This window comes from Equus quagga, chromosome 20, assembly GCF_021613505.1.
Source record: "Equus quagga isolate Etosha38 chromosome 20, UCLA_HA_Equagga_1.0, whole genome shotgun sequence".
NCBI classification, from domain to species: domain Eukaryota; kingdom Metazoa; phylum Chordata; class Mammalia; order Perissodactyla; family Equidae; genus Equus; species Equus quagga.
The window spans coordinates 20,475,741-20,495,235 of record NC_060286.1 but is presented as its reverse complement, the minus strand read 5'-3'; the positions used below and the strand labels follow the sequence as shown (position 1 = coordinate 20,495,235).

Below are 19,495 nucleotides of genomic sequence, written 5' to 3'. Positions count from 1 at the left end.
GATGGGGAGAGTGAGGCTGGGAGAAGTTAAGTCACTCGCCAAGGCCACACAGGGAGGAGTGCGCTCTGACTCCAGAGCCCAGCTCCCCACCATTGTGGATCCTGTATCTCTCAAAGGGCCAAGAGTCTGCCTGGTAGAAAGAAAGCAGAGATACAGGCCAGGGCCATGTCGCATACTTCTGGGTGCACCACTCACTAGAATTCCGTCTGAATGGTGCCCCAGGAGTTGTGCCTCACAGCGCATCCTGTGTGGCCTTAGCTGAGAAAAGCCTCTCTCACCACTGGTGGGAGCACCTGCCCAGGTGCCGGTTGAGAACCACACGTGTGTGACCTGCCGAAGGCCTCTGTGTTGTCAGAGCCGGCTACACCTCCATGTAAGCAGCTTCTGTGCTGGTGGGTGGGCTGGCTGGCCCTAGCTGGCTCCTCCAGTTCCATACTCTACTCTGTTATTTTTTTTTAATTGAGGTCATATTGGCTTATAACACTGTGTAAATTTCAGGTGCACATTATTATATTTCAGCTTCTGTATAGGCTGCATCATGCTCACCACCAATAGTGTAGTTTTGCCCCATCCCATACATACGTGCCCCTTTATCCCTTTTGCCCTCTCCCTCTCTCTTCCCCTCCAGTAACCACCAATCTGTTCTCCTTATCTACGTGCGTGTTTATCTTCCACATATGAGTGAATTCATATGGTATTTGTCTTTCTCTGACTTATTCCACTTAGCATAATACCCTCGAGGTCCATTCATGTTGTCACAAATGGCACCATTTCATCTTTTTTATGGCTGAGTAGTATTCCATTGTATGTATATATACCACATCTTCTTTATCCATTCATCCACTGAGGAGCACTTGGGTTGCTTACACCACTGTGAGAAAATCTTTGCAAAACATACATCTGAGAAGAGGTTAATTTACAAAATATATAAAGAATTCATACAACTCAACAACAAAAAAGTGAACAACCCGATCAAAAAATGGGCAGAGGATATGAACAGACATTTTTCCAAAGAAGATACACAGATGGCCAACAGGCACATGAGAACATGTTCAACCTCACTAATTATTAGGGAAATGCAAATCAAAACCACAATGAGATATCACCTCACACCTGTCAGAATGGCTATAATTAACAAGACAAGAAAGGACAAGTGTTGGAGAGGATGTGGGCAAAAGGGAACCCTCATACACTGCTGGCGGGAATGCAAACTGGTGCAGCCACTATAGAAAAGAGTATGGAGATGTCTCAAAAAATTAAAAATAGGAATACCATATGATCTAGCTATTCCACTGCTGTGTATTTATCCAAAGAACTTGAAATCAACAATTCAAAGAGACCCATGCACCCCTATGTTCATTGTAGCATTATTTACAATAGCCAAGACGTGGAAGCAACCCACACTCTACTCTTTTTTTTTTTTTTGAGGAATATTAGCCCTGAGCTAACTACTGCCAATCCTCCTCTTTTTGCTGAGGAAGACTGGCCCTGAGCTAACATCCGTGCCCATCTTCCTCTCCTTTATACGTGGGACGCCTACCACAGCACGGCTTTTGCCAAGTGGTGCCATGTCCACACCCGGGATCTGAACCGGCAAACCCCAGGCTGCCGAGAACCCACACTCTACTCTTACCTGCCCTGCTGCAGCACCCGGAATCTCTTGTCTTCCGGCTTCCAGCTAGGTCTGCTGCCCGGAGGCACTGCAGAAGACCAGAGAGCAGGGCAGCTGGGATATATATTCCTGAGTCACTTCCCTCCCTTCCTGCTCGGCCACAGTGTGGCTGAGACTTTGACCTCTGAGTACAGCCACGGTTCTCATTGGCTTCCTGGAGCAATTCACACCGGTGTCTTCAGGTTGGGGTTGTTAAAGGTTCCCCACTGTTGCTAGTCCCAGGGCTGCGTCACCACCTCTGGCGGGTTCGCTGGACCCCACCCACCCCTCTGTAAATATACTTCCTTCATGAAATCCTCTTTGGTGACCCTGTGAGGGGACATTTGTTTTGCCCAGCCCTGACCAAGAAGGCAGAAGGATGAGAACCCTCGAAAGGAACAGGGGGAGAGGCAATGTGAACAGAGGGAGGGACCGGGTCTCTGCTGAGATGCTCCCTCACAATGTCGGGATGCGAACACCCGGGAGCCTCCCTGGCTGTGCCTTGCTACCTCGCCTGGAGACTATGTGAGTTCTGAGGGGCAGCAGCGCCAGGCCCAGAGAGGTCTGTGCCTCTAAAGCAGAAGAAAGAAGCATTAGCCTCAGGGTCAGACCCAACTCTACCCCTGACTACCTTGACCTTGACCTCTGTGTGCCTCTGTAAAATGGGGACAATAATAGTGCGGACCTCAGAGGACTGTGGTGAGGGTTAGATAAGTTAATGCATGCAAACCACGTCAAATGCCATGGACGGTACACAGTAAGCGCTCAGTAAACGTTAGCTAATATTACTGTTACTAAAGATACTTCGCCCTTGAAACTCTTCTGTGTCTTGACTGCATCACAGTAAATATTCCGGCTGTGATACTGTACGGTAGTTTCACAGGATGTTACCATTGGGAGAAACTGGGTAAAGGGCCCATGGCATCACTGTGTATTATTTCTTACAACTACATGTGAATCTACAATTATCTCAAAATAAAAACGATAATTTTAAACAAATTTGAACTACTTATGGGAATGTAAAATGGTGCAGCCATTGTGGGAAAACGGCTTGGTGGTTCCTCAAAAAGCGAAACAGAATTATCATGAGAGCCAGCAATTCCACTCCTAGGTTATCACTCAAAACAACGGAAATCAGGAACCCAAACAGATCCTTGTTCACCAATGTTCACGGCAGCACTATTCACAACAGCCAGCAGGTGGAAGGAACCCAAGTGCCCATCGACAGATGAATGGATAAACAAAACGCAGTCTTACACATACAATGGAATACTATTCAGTCATAAAAAAACTGAATGAAGTTCTGATGCTATGACATCAGAAAACTTTATGCTAAGCAAAATAAGCCTGACATAAAAGGAGAGATGTTGTATGATTTCACTTAGAAGAGATATCTATAACAGAGAGAAAGCAGAGTGGAAGTTACCAGAGGCTGGGGGGAGGGAGAATGGGGGTTATTGTTTAGTGAGTACAGGCTTCTATTTGGGATGATAAAAAGTTTTGGAAATAGATAGTAGTGATAATTGCAAAACATTGTGACTGTGCTTAATGCTACTAAATTGGACACTTAAAAATGGTTTTAAAATGGCAAATTGTGTTATATATATTTTACCACAAATAAAAAAAATTAATAAGGTAATATGCCTAAAACCATTGAATTGTATATTTTAAATGGGTGAATTTTCTCTCAATAAAGCTGTTAAAGATTTTTTTAAAATACTTCACCTTTTTCAGGTTAGTGGAATTAAATAATATAAAATGTGTGAAACATAGCCAAGTGCTTAGTCCACAGCAGGCACTCAACAGTAATTGCTTTCCTTTTTTCTGCCTACTGATGGTAGCAGGGTCTGCCCTGAACTGCCAGTTTTCTCCATGGGAAGAAAGAAAAACACATCATTTTACTTATAACTAACATGGCTCAAATGCATTAAACAAGAACTCTCAAGAAACTATGGTTCAGAGAGGCTAAATATGCGCCTGGGGCCACACAGCTCCAACACAGGCACTCTCTTGAATATGCCCACAGGGTGGAGCGGCTGCCTCAGTCTAACCCAGGGACACAGGCGCTGCCCTCGGCTGCAGCTGTACCGCCCCCAACCCCCGCCACACTCATCACTGGGCAGCTGTCCCTGTATCTGTGTGTCTAACCCCATTTCCCAGCTCAGGGCACAGGAAATAGCAAAGAAACTGCAGATGCCACTCGGGCAGAAACTCCTTGGGAGGAGGGGAGCGGGGCTCCCCAGACCTCTGGAGCCCATGCCCCATCCGCTGACCTCTCCAACCCACTGCAGGCGCGGCCGAGCATCCAGAGCCGGCGGCTGCCACCGCCTGGATCAGATGTCCGCTTGCTGACTTGATAAGATCAGGCTTCTGACTTTTTTCTTAATGGAAGGAAAGTAATTCGTGCTTCCCTCTATCTCCCCTCCTTTCTTCTCGTTCTCCCTCCCTCAGCTGGACGAGATCCCAGGCTTTCAGAAGTAAAAATAGCCGGGTGAGCCGCGGCGGCAGTGGCAGGGGGCAGCTTAAATTTCTTTCTTTTATACCCAGGCTCTAAAAATAACGGGCTGAAGCTCCGAGAAGCATGGCCCTGCACCTGGCCCGGAGCCTGTCCCAGGCACTACCCCGTCACGTTTCTCTGCCCAGAGGAGAGGCTCTGACGAGGCCCCTGAGCTGGCGTCCTTCTCCCGCCTCCCCTGCAGAGCAGGTGTCCCCGGCTAAGGGTAGACTCTCTCCGGACACTGCCAAGTTTTCATAGTCAAGACCCTTCTCTTCCTCTTACCCAGAAATCCCACTCGCCTCCCCGCAATTCAACGTCCTTGGTTTATTAATGATGTAAACAGCTTCACGGGCACAAGCTTCCCAGTTTACAAAGCTATTTCTGTATCTCATTTGATCTTCAGAACAATGTTGAGGGAGGGAGAATACAGGATTATTATTTTCCCATGTGAACAGTGAGGCTCAGAAAGGTCAGTTGACTTACTCAGGGTCACACAGCCAGGACATGTCAAAGGGCAGATGTGAACTTTCATCTCCAAGTCCTGTCTCCTTTGCCCTGAACTTGAGAGCCCCGGTCCTGTACGATCACCAGAACTCCCTGGAAAGCCCTTGAGCTACACAGACCTTGAGGACTCACCCCTAGAGGTTCTGAGTCAGTAGGTCTGGGGTGATGTCTAGGAATGGATGATTTTTCAAAGCTCCTCAATGACTGATTACCTGCCAGGTGTGGGAGGCACAGCACTAAACCCATTGTATTCACTACTTTGATCTGACCAGCGTTTTTCCTGGGGCCTTGGGGGTTGATCCTCCACCTTTAAGTTCCTAAACTATAGCTGACTCACCTCCAGAAAGGGGAGAAAACCACCCAAAAGGTAATGTGGGCACCCTGAGCTCCGGAGGGCCCAGAGGCTGTGTGTCGTGGGGCATACCCATGGGTGCCCAGCCCAGCAGAATGCCCTAAGCACTCGTCCACGTCCCCTGCACATGCAGGGTTTCCTTCAGCCACCTGTCCTTGCAGGGGTTTCCGGGTGACAAGTGAGCTCACCTTGCTGCCTCGGCCAGGATGGCCATTAAGGCTGCGTCTGACGCGGGTGCCATATCTTAATGGTGAAGCGGGCCTCACGCCTGACTCACCAAAAGCCGAGAGAGCTGTGCGCTGGATGACCATACCTGCCACCTAATGTTTCTGGGTTTGCGCCCTCTGCTCCAGGGTGGCAAAGTAGCATGGAGGGCCGAGCCCCTGGCCTCTGTCTATTAAAGACGTGTCCAACTCGCACTGCTCTCTCCTCTCGACCTTCTCACCAGGGCACCACATCCCAAGGACACTTCCGCAAGCTGGAACCATCCGTGCATTCCCAGCTGCCAAGAAGTCTCTCAAATGGAACACCGACAGGGAAAAGCTACTGTAGCCTGCCCTCCCCTTCCACCCCCTTCCTCTTTTTTCCCCTTTGAGGAAGGACTAAGGCTTTGCTACTAGCCAAGCCATCTCCACTGAGTTGGAATGGGCTTCTGAGAAGGAATTCTTGTACAACCAAGGAGACTAGATTCCACCCAGCTCTATTAGTTACTAGCTGTGTGGCCCTTGGGCAAATCACTTAAAACTCAGTTGCACCAGATCGGACATGGCAAATAGCTGTCAGCTGTGCCCTTGCCTTCCATTTCCTAGTCTGTGGCAGACACTGCTAATCAATCACATCACGCTGCCTACTGATACCAGGCACTGCATAAGAAGCCCCTCAATCATGCACTCTGGCAGCCACTCCTCACCCTAGAGCTGACAGTCCACCTAAAAGCAATTTGCCTTCCTGGAGCCTGGATGGTTCCTAAGGTCCTTTCTAGCTCTAAAAGAGAGATTCTGCAACGACAGGTCGTAATCTGGCTTCAGGAACCTCTTAAGTGGGCTTCAGGGGTTCTGTGAAGCTCCTAAAACTGTCTGCCAAATTGTATGTGTAGGCACTTATGTATGTTTCATGATGGAGTTTCACTGGATTTCCAAAAGAATTTGTCAGTCCCTAAATCAAGAGCAGCTGTGTTAGAGGCTGTCGGAGTGAACAAGTACACATACAAACAAATGAATATATAAGATCATTTCAGACGGGGAGAAGTTCAAAGAGGAAGTCAACAAGCGGATACGATAGAAAGTAACGAAGTGGGAAGAGACGCCTTTCTGAGATGACATTTAAGTTGAGGCCGGAAGGATGAGGAGCCAGCCAGGGGGAGAGCAGTCTAGGAAGAAGGAGCAGCCTGCGGATCCTAAGGTGGGAAGGAGTCTGTCATGCTTGAGGATCAAAAGAAAGCCGGTGAGGCTGGAGCAGAGTGAGTAGGAGCGAGGGGGCAGGAGAGAAACGAGACGGTCCTGAAGAGGTAGGGCGGGGCTAGATCACGCAGGGTTCTGAAGACCAGAGATAGTGTTTAGATTTTGTTCTAAGTGCAGTGGAAAGCCACTAAACAATGTGACACAAAGCCATAGAATCATATTAGTGTTTTTAAAAAATCATTCTGGCTACTATGGGAATTGGATTAAATAGGACCAAGAGTGGAATCACAAGTCCAGTTGGGAAATCGTTGTGATGGTCCAGGAAAAAGTGGGTGCCTCCCTGGACCAAGGTCATGGCCACGGAGATGAAGACAAGTAGGAGGATCTGAAATACATTTTGCACACGGACTCAGGAAGAGTCCAGGATGACTTCTAGGTTTTGCTTGGGCACCGGGTAAAGAGGGGTGCCATTCCTGAGGGGGAAAAGACTGGGAGTGGTGGAGAGAAGGATGGGACAAACCTAGAGTTCCTTTCTAAACGTGTTGAATCTGTGATGCCTCATAAAGGACCCAAGCGGACATGCCAGTAGGGCAGTCAGATATCGGTGTCTAGAATGCAGGGAAGGAGCTGGAAGTGGAAGTCTAAGATTGAGAGTCATCTGGAACTAGGCTTGGATCCAGTGAGATCACCTGCAGGGTGTAGGTGAAGAAGAGGGCCCAGTTCCAAGTCCCAAATGACGCCAAAATGTAAAGACCAGGAAGGGGCGGGGTTTGCAAACTCCGTACTTTCCGTACTAAGTTAGTACTTGCCATACTAAGAGGCACAGTAAGAGAGAGAAGGAGAAAACTAGGCAGACAGGGTGTCAGAGAAGGCGAGAGAAAGGGTTGTACAAGGAGGGTTGGCCAACTGGTCGGAATACTGGAGAAGGACTGAATAAGCAAAGACAGAAAAGTACCACGTTTGGAAACTCAGGGGCTGTGGAAGGCAGGTTCAGGGGTGCGGTCAGGAGAGGGTGGGGTCGGGAGAGGGTGTGGCTGGGAGAGGGTGTGGTCTGGAGGGGGTGTGGTTGGGAATAAGTGTGGTTGGGAATGGGTGTAGTCGGGAGAGGGGGTGGCCGGAGTGGGTGTAGTCAGAAGTCCAGGGAGACTGGAGCCGACTGAGGGTGATGAGCTCATCATACTCAAAAATCACCTCCAGCGGGATCAAAGAAAGACCTAATGGGTTAGGCAGATCAGGAAAACATCTTTACAAGAGTAGGTTAAGGAAAGATTTTTTTTCTTAATGATATAAAAGTGCAAACCATAAAGGAAAAGATTGACAAATTCAATTTATTAAAATTACTAATTTCTGATCATCGAAGGACTCCATGAAGAGAAGAAAGTCACAAATGGGGAGATTTTTACACCACCAACAACTGAAAAGTGACAAAATGACAAGAATATATAAAGATTTCTACAACCAATGATAAAAAAATAAAGTAGAAAAACAGGGAAAAGGCTTGGATAAGTGCCTCACAGAAAAGGAATCCCAAGAGGCTAATAAACATATAAGCATGCTTATCTCGTGGAGAACATACATATTAAGCAATAATAAGACACCATTTTACACACACTAGCAAAAATTTAAAAGCATTGGCGAGGCTATGGAGCAACCAGAACATTTGAAGGCAAGTGATAAGCCAGTACATCCAGATTAAAAAGTGTCATATCATCTTATAAAGCTGACGATGCACATACCTGGCACTTCCACTCCCAAGCCTGTAAGTCCTTACACAGGTGCACCAGGAATCTTGTGCACAGCACTATTTGTAACAGCAAAAACCCAGGAGCCCAAATGTCCATCGGCAGCAGAAAGGATAAATAAACTCTACTAAACTCATGCAATGATACTATACAGCAAGAGTTCGCAATCTCAGGTCTGTGGGCCAAACCCAGCCCTCTGCCTGTTCTAGCAGAACACAGCCCTGTACATTCCCTCCCATACTGTCTCTAGCATGGCAGAGGGAAGTAGCTGCAACAGAGACCTGATGGCTTGCAAAGCCTAAAATATTTACTATCTGGCTTTCTCCTGCTATAGAGAAATGAAAATTAGTGAATTACAGCACCATGCAACAAGTATTCATCTTAGAAATACTGACTAGAATAATCAAGATGCAGAAGAATATGTATGGTATAATTTCATTTAAAACTAAACAATCATCCTATCATTAGAGATACAAACATAATAAAACTATAAAGAAAGGCAAAGGAAAAATAATGCAAAAGCAGGAAAATGGTTACCTCTGAGGGTAATGAAAATGGAAACCTCAAAAAAAAAAACCAGAGGGAACCTCAAAAGTAAGGATAATCTTTTTCTTACATTGGATGGGAGGTAGCAGTATTCTTCATACTTTCCATATATTTTTCGCAAATAAGAATGCTTGTCCTCTAAAATACATCATTCCGTTCTTACATACCAACAGAGTTTTAGCTGGACACATGGCATCCCAGCTAAAGACTACAGTTTCCAGACTTCCTTGCAGAGAGGTGTGGCCATGGGACTAGGTTCCACCAATGGGCTGTAAGTGGAAGGAACATGTGCCACTTCTGGGTCCTGCCCTTCAAGTGATCTTCCTTCTGGATGTCTTGGAGATGGAGAGGACTGGGTCCACAAATGGAAGCCACTTGCTAGGGATGGCAAAGCTGCCAACCAGTCTTGGATCACATTTGACCTTTGGACTGTTACATGAGAGACGAGAGAGAACTAAACTTCTATCTAAGCTTCTGTTTTTTTGTTTTAAGAGGGGAGAAGGGAGTCTTTTTTATAGAAGCTTAGCTTTAGCCTAACTAATATACTGTAAATATTTTTCTGGATCTACTTAATGTTTACTTTTTAAGGAAGCTTTTTTAAAAAGTGGAGGTGGAGTGCTCGCTTCGGCAGCACATATACTAAAATTGGAACGATACAGAGAAGATTAGCATGGCCCCTGTGCAAGGATGACATGCAAATTCGTGAAGTGTTCCATATTTCTGCAGTTCATCAAAAGGATCATACATCATGATCAAGTGGGATTCATACCAGGGACACAGGGATGGTTCAACACCTGCAAATCAGTCAACATGATACACCACATCAACAAACTGAGGAATACAAACCACATGATCATCTCAATAGATGCAGAGAAGGCATTTGACAAGATCCAACAGCCATTTATGATAAAAACTCTGAACAAAAGGGGGATAGAAGGGAACTACCTGAACATAATAAAGGCCATATATGACAAACCCACAGCCAACAGCATACTCAATGGGCAAAAACTGAGCGCCATCCCCCTGAAAACATGAACGAGACAAGGATGCCCTCTGTCACCACTCTTATTTAACATAGTACTGGAGGTCCTGGCCAGAGCAACAGGGCAAGAAGAAGGAATAAAAGGAATCCAAATAGGGAGGGAAGAAGTGAAACTCTCACTGTTTGTAGACGACATGATCTTATATATAGAAAACCCCAAAGGATCCATTGGAAAACTTTTAGAAGTAATCAACAACTACAGCAAAGTTGCAGGGTACAAAATCAATTTACATAAATCAGTAGCATTTCTATAATAACGAACTAACAGAAAAAGAACTCAAGAACACAATACCATTCACAATCACAACAAAAAGAATAAAATACCTCGGGGTGAATTTAACTAAGGAAGTGAAAGACCTATACAATGAAAACTACAAGGCTTTTCTGAAAGAAATGGGTGACGACATAAAGAGATGGAAAGGCATTCCATGCACATGGATTGGAAGAATAAACAAAGTTAAAATGTCCGTTCTACCTAAAGATCTACAGATTCAACGCTATCCCAATCAGAATCCCAATGACATTCTTTACAGAAATAGAACAAAGAATCCTAAAATTCATATGGGGCAACAAAAGACCCCGAATTGCTAAAGCAATCCTGAGAAAAAAGAACAAAGCTGGAGGCATCACAATCCCTGACTTCAAAACATACTACAAAGCTACAGTAATCAAAACAGCATGGTACTGGTACAAAAACAGGTGCACAGATCAATGGAACAGAATTGAAAGCCCAGAAGTAAAACCACACATCTACGGACAGCTAATCTTTGACAAAGGAGCTGAGGGCATACAATGGAGAAAAGGAAGTCTTTTCAACAAATGGTGCTGGGAAAACTGGAAAGCCACGTGCAAAAGATTGAAAATTGACCGTTCTTTTTCACCATTCACCAAAATCAACTCAAAATGGATCAAAGACCTAAAGGTGAGACCTGAAACCATAAGGCTTCTGGAAGAAAACGTAGGCAGTACACTCTTTGACATCAGTATTAAAAGGATCTTTTCGCACACCATGTCTTCTCAGACAAGGGAAACAATAGAAAGAATAAACAAATGGGACTTCATCAGACTAAAGAGCTTCTTCAAGGCAAAGGAAAACAGGATTGAAACAAAAAGACAACCCACTAACTGGGAAAAAATATTTGTAAGTCATACATCTGACAAAGGCTTAATATCCATAATATATAAAGAACTCAAACAACTCAACAATAAAAAATCAAACAACCTGATCGAAAAATGGGCAGGAGACATGAACAGACATTTCTCCAAAGAAGATATATGGATGGCCAATAGGCACATGAAAACATGTTCATCATCGCTGATCATCAGGGAAATGCAAATCAAAACTACACTAAGATGTCACCTTACACCTGTTAGAATGGCAAAAATAACCAAAACAAATAGTAACAAATGCTGGAGAGGTTGTGGAGAAAAAGGAACCCTCATACACTGCTGGTGGGAATGCAAATTGATGCAGCCACTATGGAAAACAGTATGGAGATTCCTCAAAAAATTAAAAATAGAACTACCATACGATCCAGCTATCCCACTACTGGGTATCTATCCAAAGAACTTGAAGTCAGCAATTCCAAAAGTCCCATGCACCCCAATGTTTATTGCAGCACTGTTTACAATAGCCAAGATGTGGAAGCAACTTAAGTGCCCATCAACAGACGAATGGATAAAGAAGATGCGATATATATATAAAATGGAATACTACTCAGCCATAAAAAAGGACAAAATCATCCCATTTGCAACAACATGGATGGACCTTGAGGGAATTATGCTAAGTGAAATAAGCCAGATAGAGAAGGACAATCTCTGTATGACTCCACTCATATGAGGAATTTAAACATGTGGACAAAGAGAACAGATTAGTGGCTACCAGGGGGAAGGGGGGATGTGGGGGGTGGGCAGAAAGGGTGAAGGGGTGCACCTACAACACGACTGACAGACAATAATGTACAACTGAAATTTCACGAGATTGTAACCTATCATTAACTCAATAAAATTTAAATTGAAAAAAGTGGAGGTGGATATAGCACTGGCTGTCAACTCTGGGGAGGTTTTGTGAGAAAGGGAGCAGGGTAAGGGAGCAGTAGCTGGATGGAGGTGAAGGATGAAAATACAGCTGTGGCTTTTTCTAACTTAATTTTGTTTTTATAATGGGAGAACAAAAGTATCTGCGCTGATGAAAATGATCCAGCAGTGAGGAGGAGTTTGATGATGATGGAAGCGGAGAGGATACTATGGGAGTGAAGTCCTGATAAAGAATCGGACAGAGGTTCAGAGCACAAGTGGGCAGACTGGCTCTGGATAGAAGCAGAAATATCTCTAACAGGAGTGATGGCAGAAAGCAAGCAAAATAGGTTTGTGGATTCAATAGCAGGTGGTAAGAAATTCCTCACTGTTTCTATTTTCTCAAGAAAATGTGAAGCAAGGTCATCAGCCAAGGAGTGGGGAGAGAGGCTATGGGAGGTTCAAAACCGCCTTCTGGACCACAGAAGAAAACCAATTTTATAACACGATGAGTCTATCTCAAATCAATGACCAACGTCCCACTCTGTGGTGCAACCCTAGGGGCTTTTCCTGAAGAGTCGAGAACAAGATGAAAATGGCCACGATTGTTACTTCCATTTTACAGAGGAGGAAAGGGAGGTTTAAAGAGGTTTAAGTAAATTGCCCAAGGAGCTGATAAATGGGGACACGGGGTCTGTATGACCACTGAACCCGTCATCCAGCGTCTGACACACCAAAAGCCCTGAATGAACAGTAATAAGGACTCAGCACAGACAACAGCATCTCCTATGACTTCATTCAATCGACACTTCCCCAACCAGAGGTCATCAGGTCATCGTCCCTGAGTGGCCCAGACGCTTCAGACCACATGGGAAGAGCTTGTGAGCCATCAGACATGTGTGCGTGCGTGCATATAGAATGGAAAGTGGCTCGGGGGGGATACAAACATACATCAGCGCTCTCGGGCTCTAGTTCAAAACTATTCTCTGAAGTGCTGGAGGGTTGGTTAATTTCAGAACACTAATGTATTTTGGAAGAGAAAGAGAATTTTTCAAGGCAAGTCATCTCTCATCCTCTTTTTTCATTCACAGGGCCAGAAAACTGGTATTTCTGGCATGGGCTACAGCAGAATACTCTATAAATACAAAGCCATTAAATTCCAGGCAGTGGGAACCTGATCGGGGCCTCCTTTTAATTTCCTGACATGAGCTGGCCACTAACCCAATTACCCAGAATCCCCGGAGGAGCCCTCGGCCTCCCCAACAAGCACAAAGAGAGGGAGAGCATATTGCACGGACGTCAGGCCCGGCTTTCACTGAAATCAAATATCTTTTAGAAAACACTTGGGGAAGACAGGCAGGCAAAGGGCTGAGGGGAGGAGGAAATGGAGTGGGACAGGAGGCTGGTGGCTCGAGGGAGGGGAAGTAAGGTGAGGAGAAGGTGAAGTTTGCAGGGACAAGCTGTCTAAGGAGTTGCTGCAACCCCAGAGCTGTACTAAAGACTTGGGGGGCCCCCGTGAAATGCAGCAAGTGGTTTTCCAGGCTCTGCTGGCTTACAGGCTGTCAAGCCAACCCTAGCCAGGCTGTGAACCCCGCCTGTGAGGGCAGAGCTTCCTCACTGTCCTCTCATCCTGACTTTAGACCCCAGGCAGGGGCCAGCCCAAGACAGACACCACCTCTAAGATTCCCCCCAGCAAGTCCAGGAGGAAAATCAGGACAGCGGGACACAAGTCTGTCTCCCCTAACACAATGGGCGGGCGGGCTGCTGAAAGTTGAATCCAATAGTATTTTAAGCACACCCAGAAAGCTGACATCTTAAAGCAACCTCACAGTGGATTTCACCAAGGAGCTGTCCCGTCTGGTCCCCAGCTTGACCTGCTGCTGGAGGGCAGGTTTCCAGACCCCTGCTCTACAGATAGAGATGTGGGGGCCCAGGAGCGGAAGTGAGAAATGATACACATAGCACTAACACCTCAGAGCCAGGAGGAGGACGCAGGCACCAACTCCTAGCCCAGTGCAGATTTGGTATTCAATTTTTTATAAAGAGAATAATCACTTTTTTCCCCTGAAAATGCAGATTTTCATACACTGGATTTGCTTGAAGTGACACAGACCCTTGGACATCACCCACATTCCACAGTTGATGATTCCAGAGTCAACAGCAGCCTCAAGGCAGGAGCTGAGCCGAAGGACCACACATCTGGCCTTTTCCCCAGCAGCTGCTGGGACCCCCAAATGATGTGGCGGTCTCTCAGGTTATTTTACTTAAGAAAAGAGAAACTGTAAGGGCGTCCAGAGCTGCTGGAGAGAGGAGGGGAAACAGCGTTCAGATGTGTGGGTGAGATGGGAGGAAGGGGAAGCCAGCATACACATTCTCCTCTGCCCAGCCCCCTGCCCCCTGTAAGACCCAGGACCCAGCCCCTCACTCCCCCAGGCCTGAGGCCCACCCACCGTGGAACCTTAAAGATGGGTTCTTTAAAGATAAGCTCCCAGGAAGGCTGGAGTTTGCCTTTGAGAATTAGAGGGAAGACAAAGGGAGCATGCGCTGGTCCAGGGGGGCCCGGGCTTCTGCATATGTGGGGGAGGACCCCAAAGAGCAGGAGTCAGGGCAGTTGCCAAGAGCCCTACCTGGCAGGGACCCACACTCCTCCTCAGGGGGCCGCTCCCCGTGGATCTCAGATCCTAGGATCTTGCCAAGGCTCTGTACTGCAGGGACAGAAATGAAATGGAGGCGCTTGGCTTTGTCCACACTCAGGAGCCTTTGTGTCATCTTTTCCCCTTTGGATTTAGAACTGCCAGCACTGGGGGTGGGGGTGGGGGAGAGTGTTCTGGTGACAGCCCCTTCCTCCTCCAGGCTGGGCCCAGCAAGTTTACACCTCAGCACATCTGCCTGGCTCCTGTGAACAGCCTCGGACACCCCAGCTGCCACCCTAGTTAGGCTACACAGAGGACATCCTGTAGCCTATGTCCCATCCTGCGTCCTGAGCCAACCACAGAGCTATTCACAGCAGGGAGTGGTCAAGGTTGGGGCTCACCCTGCACATCCTCCCCACCTGAGGCAGCGTTTCTCTCAGGCCCGCATCCCCCAGCATCCCCCACCATCATCCTGGGATACAGCATCCATTTCACTTCTCTTAAACGGTTGACTGGGTACCTGAGCTGCTGCTGCCAATTGTGCAATTGGCCACCCACTTCCTTGCCATCAGTGGATCCCCTTCATCATTCCCCCTTTCTGGGGGGCCACTAGGAAGTACCCCCACTCTCTTCCCAACAGTGGGTAGTCCCTAAGGAGACTGTTCAGTGTTGCAAGATAGTCCGGGGTTTCGAGTGGCGGTCCCCACGTTTTCCCCATCTCTCTCTCTCTCTTCCCTGCTCTCTAGCTCACAGTCCTGGGGGGTAGGGGGACAGCCTGGGGTTGGAAGCCTCCCCCATCCCTGACCTATGCCATGGGGGGCAGACAGAGCGTGGAGCACAGGGAAGCTCCAGGCTCTGGGCCCAGCTCCCCTCAAACCAGCGTGTGACTGAGGGTGGACAGCCATCTTGCCTAACCCCCGCAGGACTCAATTTTGTCATCCCCAAAATTCAGGAGAATATTGATAACAATCAGCTTCCTTCTGCTCTAAGTTCCTCAGATGCTGTAAAGTAAGAAAAGAGGCCACACGCTCCAACCAGGAAAGCCCGTTGGACAGCTGGCCCCCAGCGTGATGGGCGTCTCCCACCCAGCTTTCCAGAACAACGTGGCAGCCCCCGCCCTCACAGACCAAGAGCAAGGAGTCTCTCCAAGGCTTACACTCCCTCAGGATGGTTCCGCCACGGAGGGGCAGTCAAGAGGCCAGCGCTGAACATGCTTCTGAGGGCCTTCGTTCCTCAGCTTCCTCGCTGGGAACCCCAGGACGCTCGGAAGGAGTGGAAAGAGCCCGGTGTGGGAGTCAGGGGACCCGGTTCAGTTTGGGTCACACCCTACAGAGGTGTAGACCAAAACTGTGAAGACTCAAAATGAGCAACACACAGTCTTTCAGCAGGTCCAAGTACAGCCCATTTTTAATCTAGAAAGAGGGCTTTTCTCCTGTTGATCCCCCAGTGAAGCAGCTGGCGTGTGTTTAAGAGCGGAGTGGCCGGGGCTGGCCCCATGGCGGAGTGGTTAAGTTCGTGCGCTCCGCTGCAGCGGCCCAGGGTTTCGCCGGTTCGGATCCTGGGCGCGGACGTGGCACCGCTTGTCAGGCCATGCTGAGGGGGCATCTCACATGCCACAACTGGAGGTACCCACAGCTAAAAATATACAACTATGTACCGGGGGGTTTGGGGGAAAAAAAGAAAAAAAAAAACTTTAAAAAAAAAAAAAAAAAAAAGAGCCGGGTGGCCTTCTCCTTCTCAAAGGGGTGAAATGAAGCGACTAAGGAGAAATGCAGTTTAGAGGCTAACGTGCTGTGTGGACACAGGGGTAGTTGAGGAACCATTTCAACAGCTTCTGTTTCAGAGGAGCAGGTGCCTGGCTGAGGGGAGGTGAAGACGGGGAACCTGGGAGGGACAACGGAGGGAGGGGAGCTCCGATTTCCACAAAACGCCAACGTCCAAGTCCCAAGTCATCCTACTGACAGAGCATCTTAAATTTGGGCCCCCTTCCCCAGTGTGCGCACAGAGAGGGGGAGGGGCGGAGGGCCTGGGGCTCCTAAAGGCTGGGCTGGGCTTCCAGAAACCCCCTCCCAGCGAGGGACTGCATTCCAGTCCTGCCCCTTCCTGTTCTCTCCCGGCCCCTCCCCATCATCAGGTGATCCCATCATCAGCACACACCTCTCTTCCTGCCTCCTCCCACTTCTGGAAGGATCCCAGGGCCCAGAATCATAAAAGCTGATCTGTAAGAATTTCCACTGGCTCCCCTTGAAAGCTGGAGAAACACACACACAGACATACACACACACTACCCACATCCCCCAAAATGGTACCCAACGAGGGTCATCAACCTGAGCAGATCAACAGGAAAGGTGACGAAGAGGACATGGAGAGCAGGGCTGCCCTAATGATGAGAACCACATGTCACTTTAAAGTTTTGGTAGCCACACCAAAGAAGGTAAAGAGAAGCATATGATATTAATGTCATAGTATGTTTTGTTTAACCCAATGTATCCAGAATATTACCATCTCAACATGCAATCATTTTTTAAAAATTATTACTACCCTATTTTACACTCCTTTTTATCATCCTAGTAAAGTCTTCAACATCCAGCGTATATTTTACACTCAGAATGCACGGCTCGTGCTGCCGTGTGGGACGGCACAGCTCTGCAGGAGAAAGAGAGACCAAGGCAGAGAAAGGAAAGGGAAGGGAGAGGGTAGGGGGCGGGGGACAGGGGAGGGGAGACATCCGCCAGGTGACAGCCACGTCCTGTTCACCTGCGGAAAGCAGAGGCTGTCCTTCACAGGTGAGGGGTACATTCCGTGTCACCCTGGGCCTTGGCGTCTCCGCTCCTTGCACCCCATGCTCCATGGGCCGCTCCATGGGAGGTAATACAGCATGGCACACCGACCCTCCCAGGGTGGAGCAGGAGCTCGGCCCCAAGGAGGACCTTCTCCAGAGTGCCAAGCCAGCTTTCTAGGGCCCAAGCGGACCAGGGTCTTAACCTGGGATGCACGGAGGGACTTACAGGTCTGCGGGCCCTGAGGAACCCTGTGCACGTGCGCCGCCCCAGGGAGAAGGCCCACAGCTGGCAGGTGTTCTCCCAAGGGTCTGACACTCGCAAAGAGAAGAGTCTCGCCAGGACCCGGGCCTTGGCTGAGCCTCGGCGCGGGCGTGCGGGACCTCTTACCTTCCTTCAGCATCCCCACTTTGAGGCATTTCATGAAGCGGCAGGCCTGGCAGGACTTGCGCCTCCGTTTCGTGATCTCACACTCGTTGGTGGCCGGGCAGCTGTACTCGATGTTCCCTGTAACCAGACACAGACAGGGTTGCCAGGTGCCATCCAGGGGCCCCCACCCACCAGCCAAAGGCTGGATGGGGATTAACTGGATGGAGCTACTATTCCCCCCACCCCGAGGCTCCCATCGGCAGTGGGTCTCAAAGGAGGTGTTCCAGGTACTTGTCAAAATGTTCCCAGCTCTCTTAAATACAGAGATCGCAGTTCCAGAGGTCTGGGTGGGCTAGGCAGCCATGGCTTTGAAACCACCACTGAGCTGGGACATCGGAACTCACTGAGCTGGCATTTTATCCCAGGGGAGAACAGGACCTGTGCTGACCGGAACATCAGGGCAGACCATTGGCCCCTCTGCCCTCCAGCCCAGGGCCCCCAGCTTGATGGAAAACCCTGTTGGAAGCTCTGAGCCCACAAAGACCACAAGACCACAAGGGCCTGGATTCCACATCCCGCTGCAGAGGCCCAGGCCACCCAGCTCGGCTGACTTTGAGGAAATCCCTTTCCTCTCACTGAGTCTGTTTCCTCATCTGCAAACCAGTGTGATATCTACTAGGTGAGTGAAGGATTAAGCAAAATCGTGTATGTAAAATTGCTTTAAAAACTGTAGAGGGGCTGGCCCCGTGGCCGAGTGGTTAAGTTCACGCGCTCCGCTGCAGGCGGCCCAGTGTTTCATTGGTTCGAATCCTGGGCGCAGACATGGCACTGCTCGTCAAACCACGCTGAAGCAGCATCCCTCATGCCACAACTAGAAGGACCCACAATGAAGAATATACAACTATGTACCAGGGGGCTTTGGGGAGAAAAAGGAAAAATAAAATACAGGGCTGGCCCCGTGGCCGAGTGGTTAAGTTCGCACGCTCCGCTGCAGGCGGCCCAGTGTTTCGTTGGTTCGAATCCTGGGCGCGGACATGGCACTGCTCATCAAACCATGCTGAGGCGGCGTCCCACATACCACAACTAGAAGGACCCACAATGAAGAATATACAACTACGTACTGGGGGGCTTTGGGGAGAAAAAGGAAAAAAAAAAAAAAAACTGTAAAGCGTTGTTCAAACTGAGTGGGTGGTTTTACAGCACAGTTCATTACTGCAGAGGGAACTTGTGATTAATTTTCCATGTCACCCCTTAAATGGGTTGTCATAAGGGCTACTGTGAACCTGACCCCATGCTCCCAGTAGGCTGTGGACCCCATGAAGTCAAGAACATGCGCTGTTCACCACTCCATGAAAGAAACTTGTTGAAAGAACAGTCTGCTGAATCCTCATAGCAACCCCGTGAAGTAGGTGCTGATTCTATCCCCATTTTACAGATGAGAAACCTGAGGTTTACAGAGTGGTTCTGTGCAACGTAACGATATGGGTCTTACTTAGGTAGAACCAACCTTCAAATGCTCTGGGGAGGCCACTCTCCCTTGTAAGTGCCTCCTCCTGGAGGGCTGACAGTGTGGTCAGGAGAGGCTGTGGCTGCCTTCCTAACAGAGGGACATTGCACCTGTCCTGCATGCTCTTACCTGTCTGCACTCATTTCACACAGATGCGCTGTGCACCTGTCACATGAGAAAGAAAAGGCAATCGGAAGGTACAAATGCAAGCCAGCGGACCCCAGTGCTGTCTTGTTATATTGTGTCTCCTGGTCCCCATTCCAAGGTCTGCCCAAGCCTGTGGTTTTCAGAGAACAGACTCTCAGAACTAGTGCAAACCTTGCATCCCCACCCCCAGCCAGACACACCCTTCCTGAGGGAGCAGAGAAGTCATGCTGAGAATGCTGCCTGCCGGGGAACCTGAGGCAGGCGTGCTGTTGGGCCACCTCACCGAGCAAGGACGCTGCCTGGCACAGA

General features: G+C 48.4%; 1 protein-coding gene and 1 non-coding gene across 3 annotated transcripts in view; one reads left to right on the top strand and one right to left on the bottom strand.

The window, feature by feature from the left end:
- The window catches only part of ESRRB (estrogen related receptor beta), a 173,658-nt gene that overhangs the window by 24,227 nt on the left and 129,936 nt on the right, over positions 1-19,495 (bottom strand). For both annotated transcript variants that reach the window (XM_046647062.1, XM_046647061.1), the window contains one exon: positions 17,554-17,670. In XM_046647062.1, the coding sequence (XP_046503018.1) occupies positions 17,554-17,670 (117 nt within the window). The remainder of the gene's footprint in view (positions 1-17,553; positions 17,671-19,495) is intronic.
- On the top strand, positions 9,308-9,414 carry LOC124231235 (U6 spliceosomal RNA). The gene has a single exon (XR_006886458.1). It is a non-coding gene; the product is annotated as a U6 spliceosomal RNA (small nuclear RNA).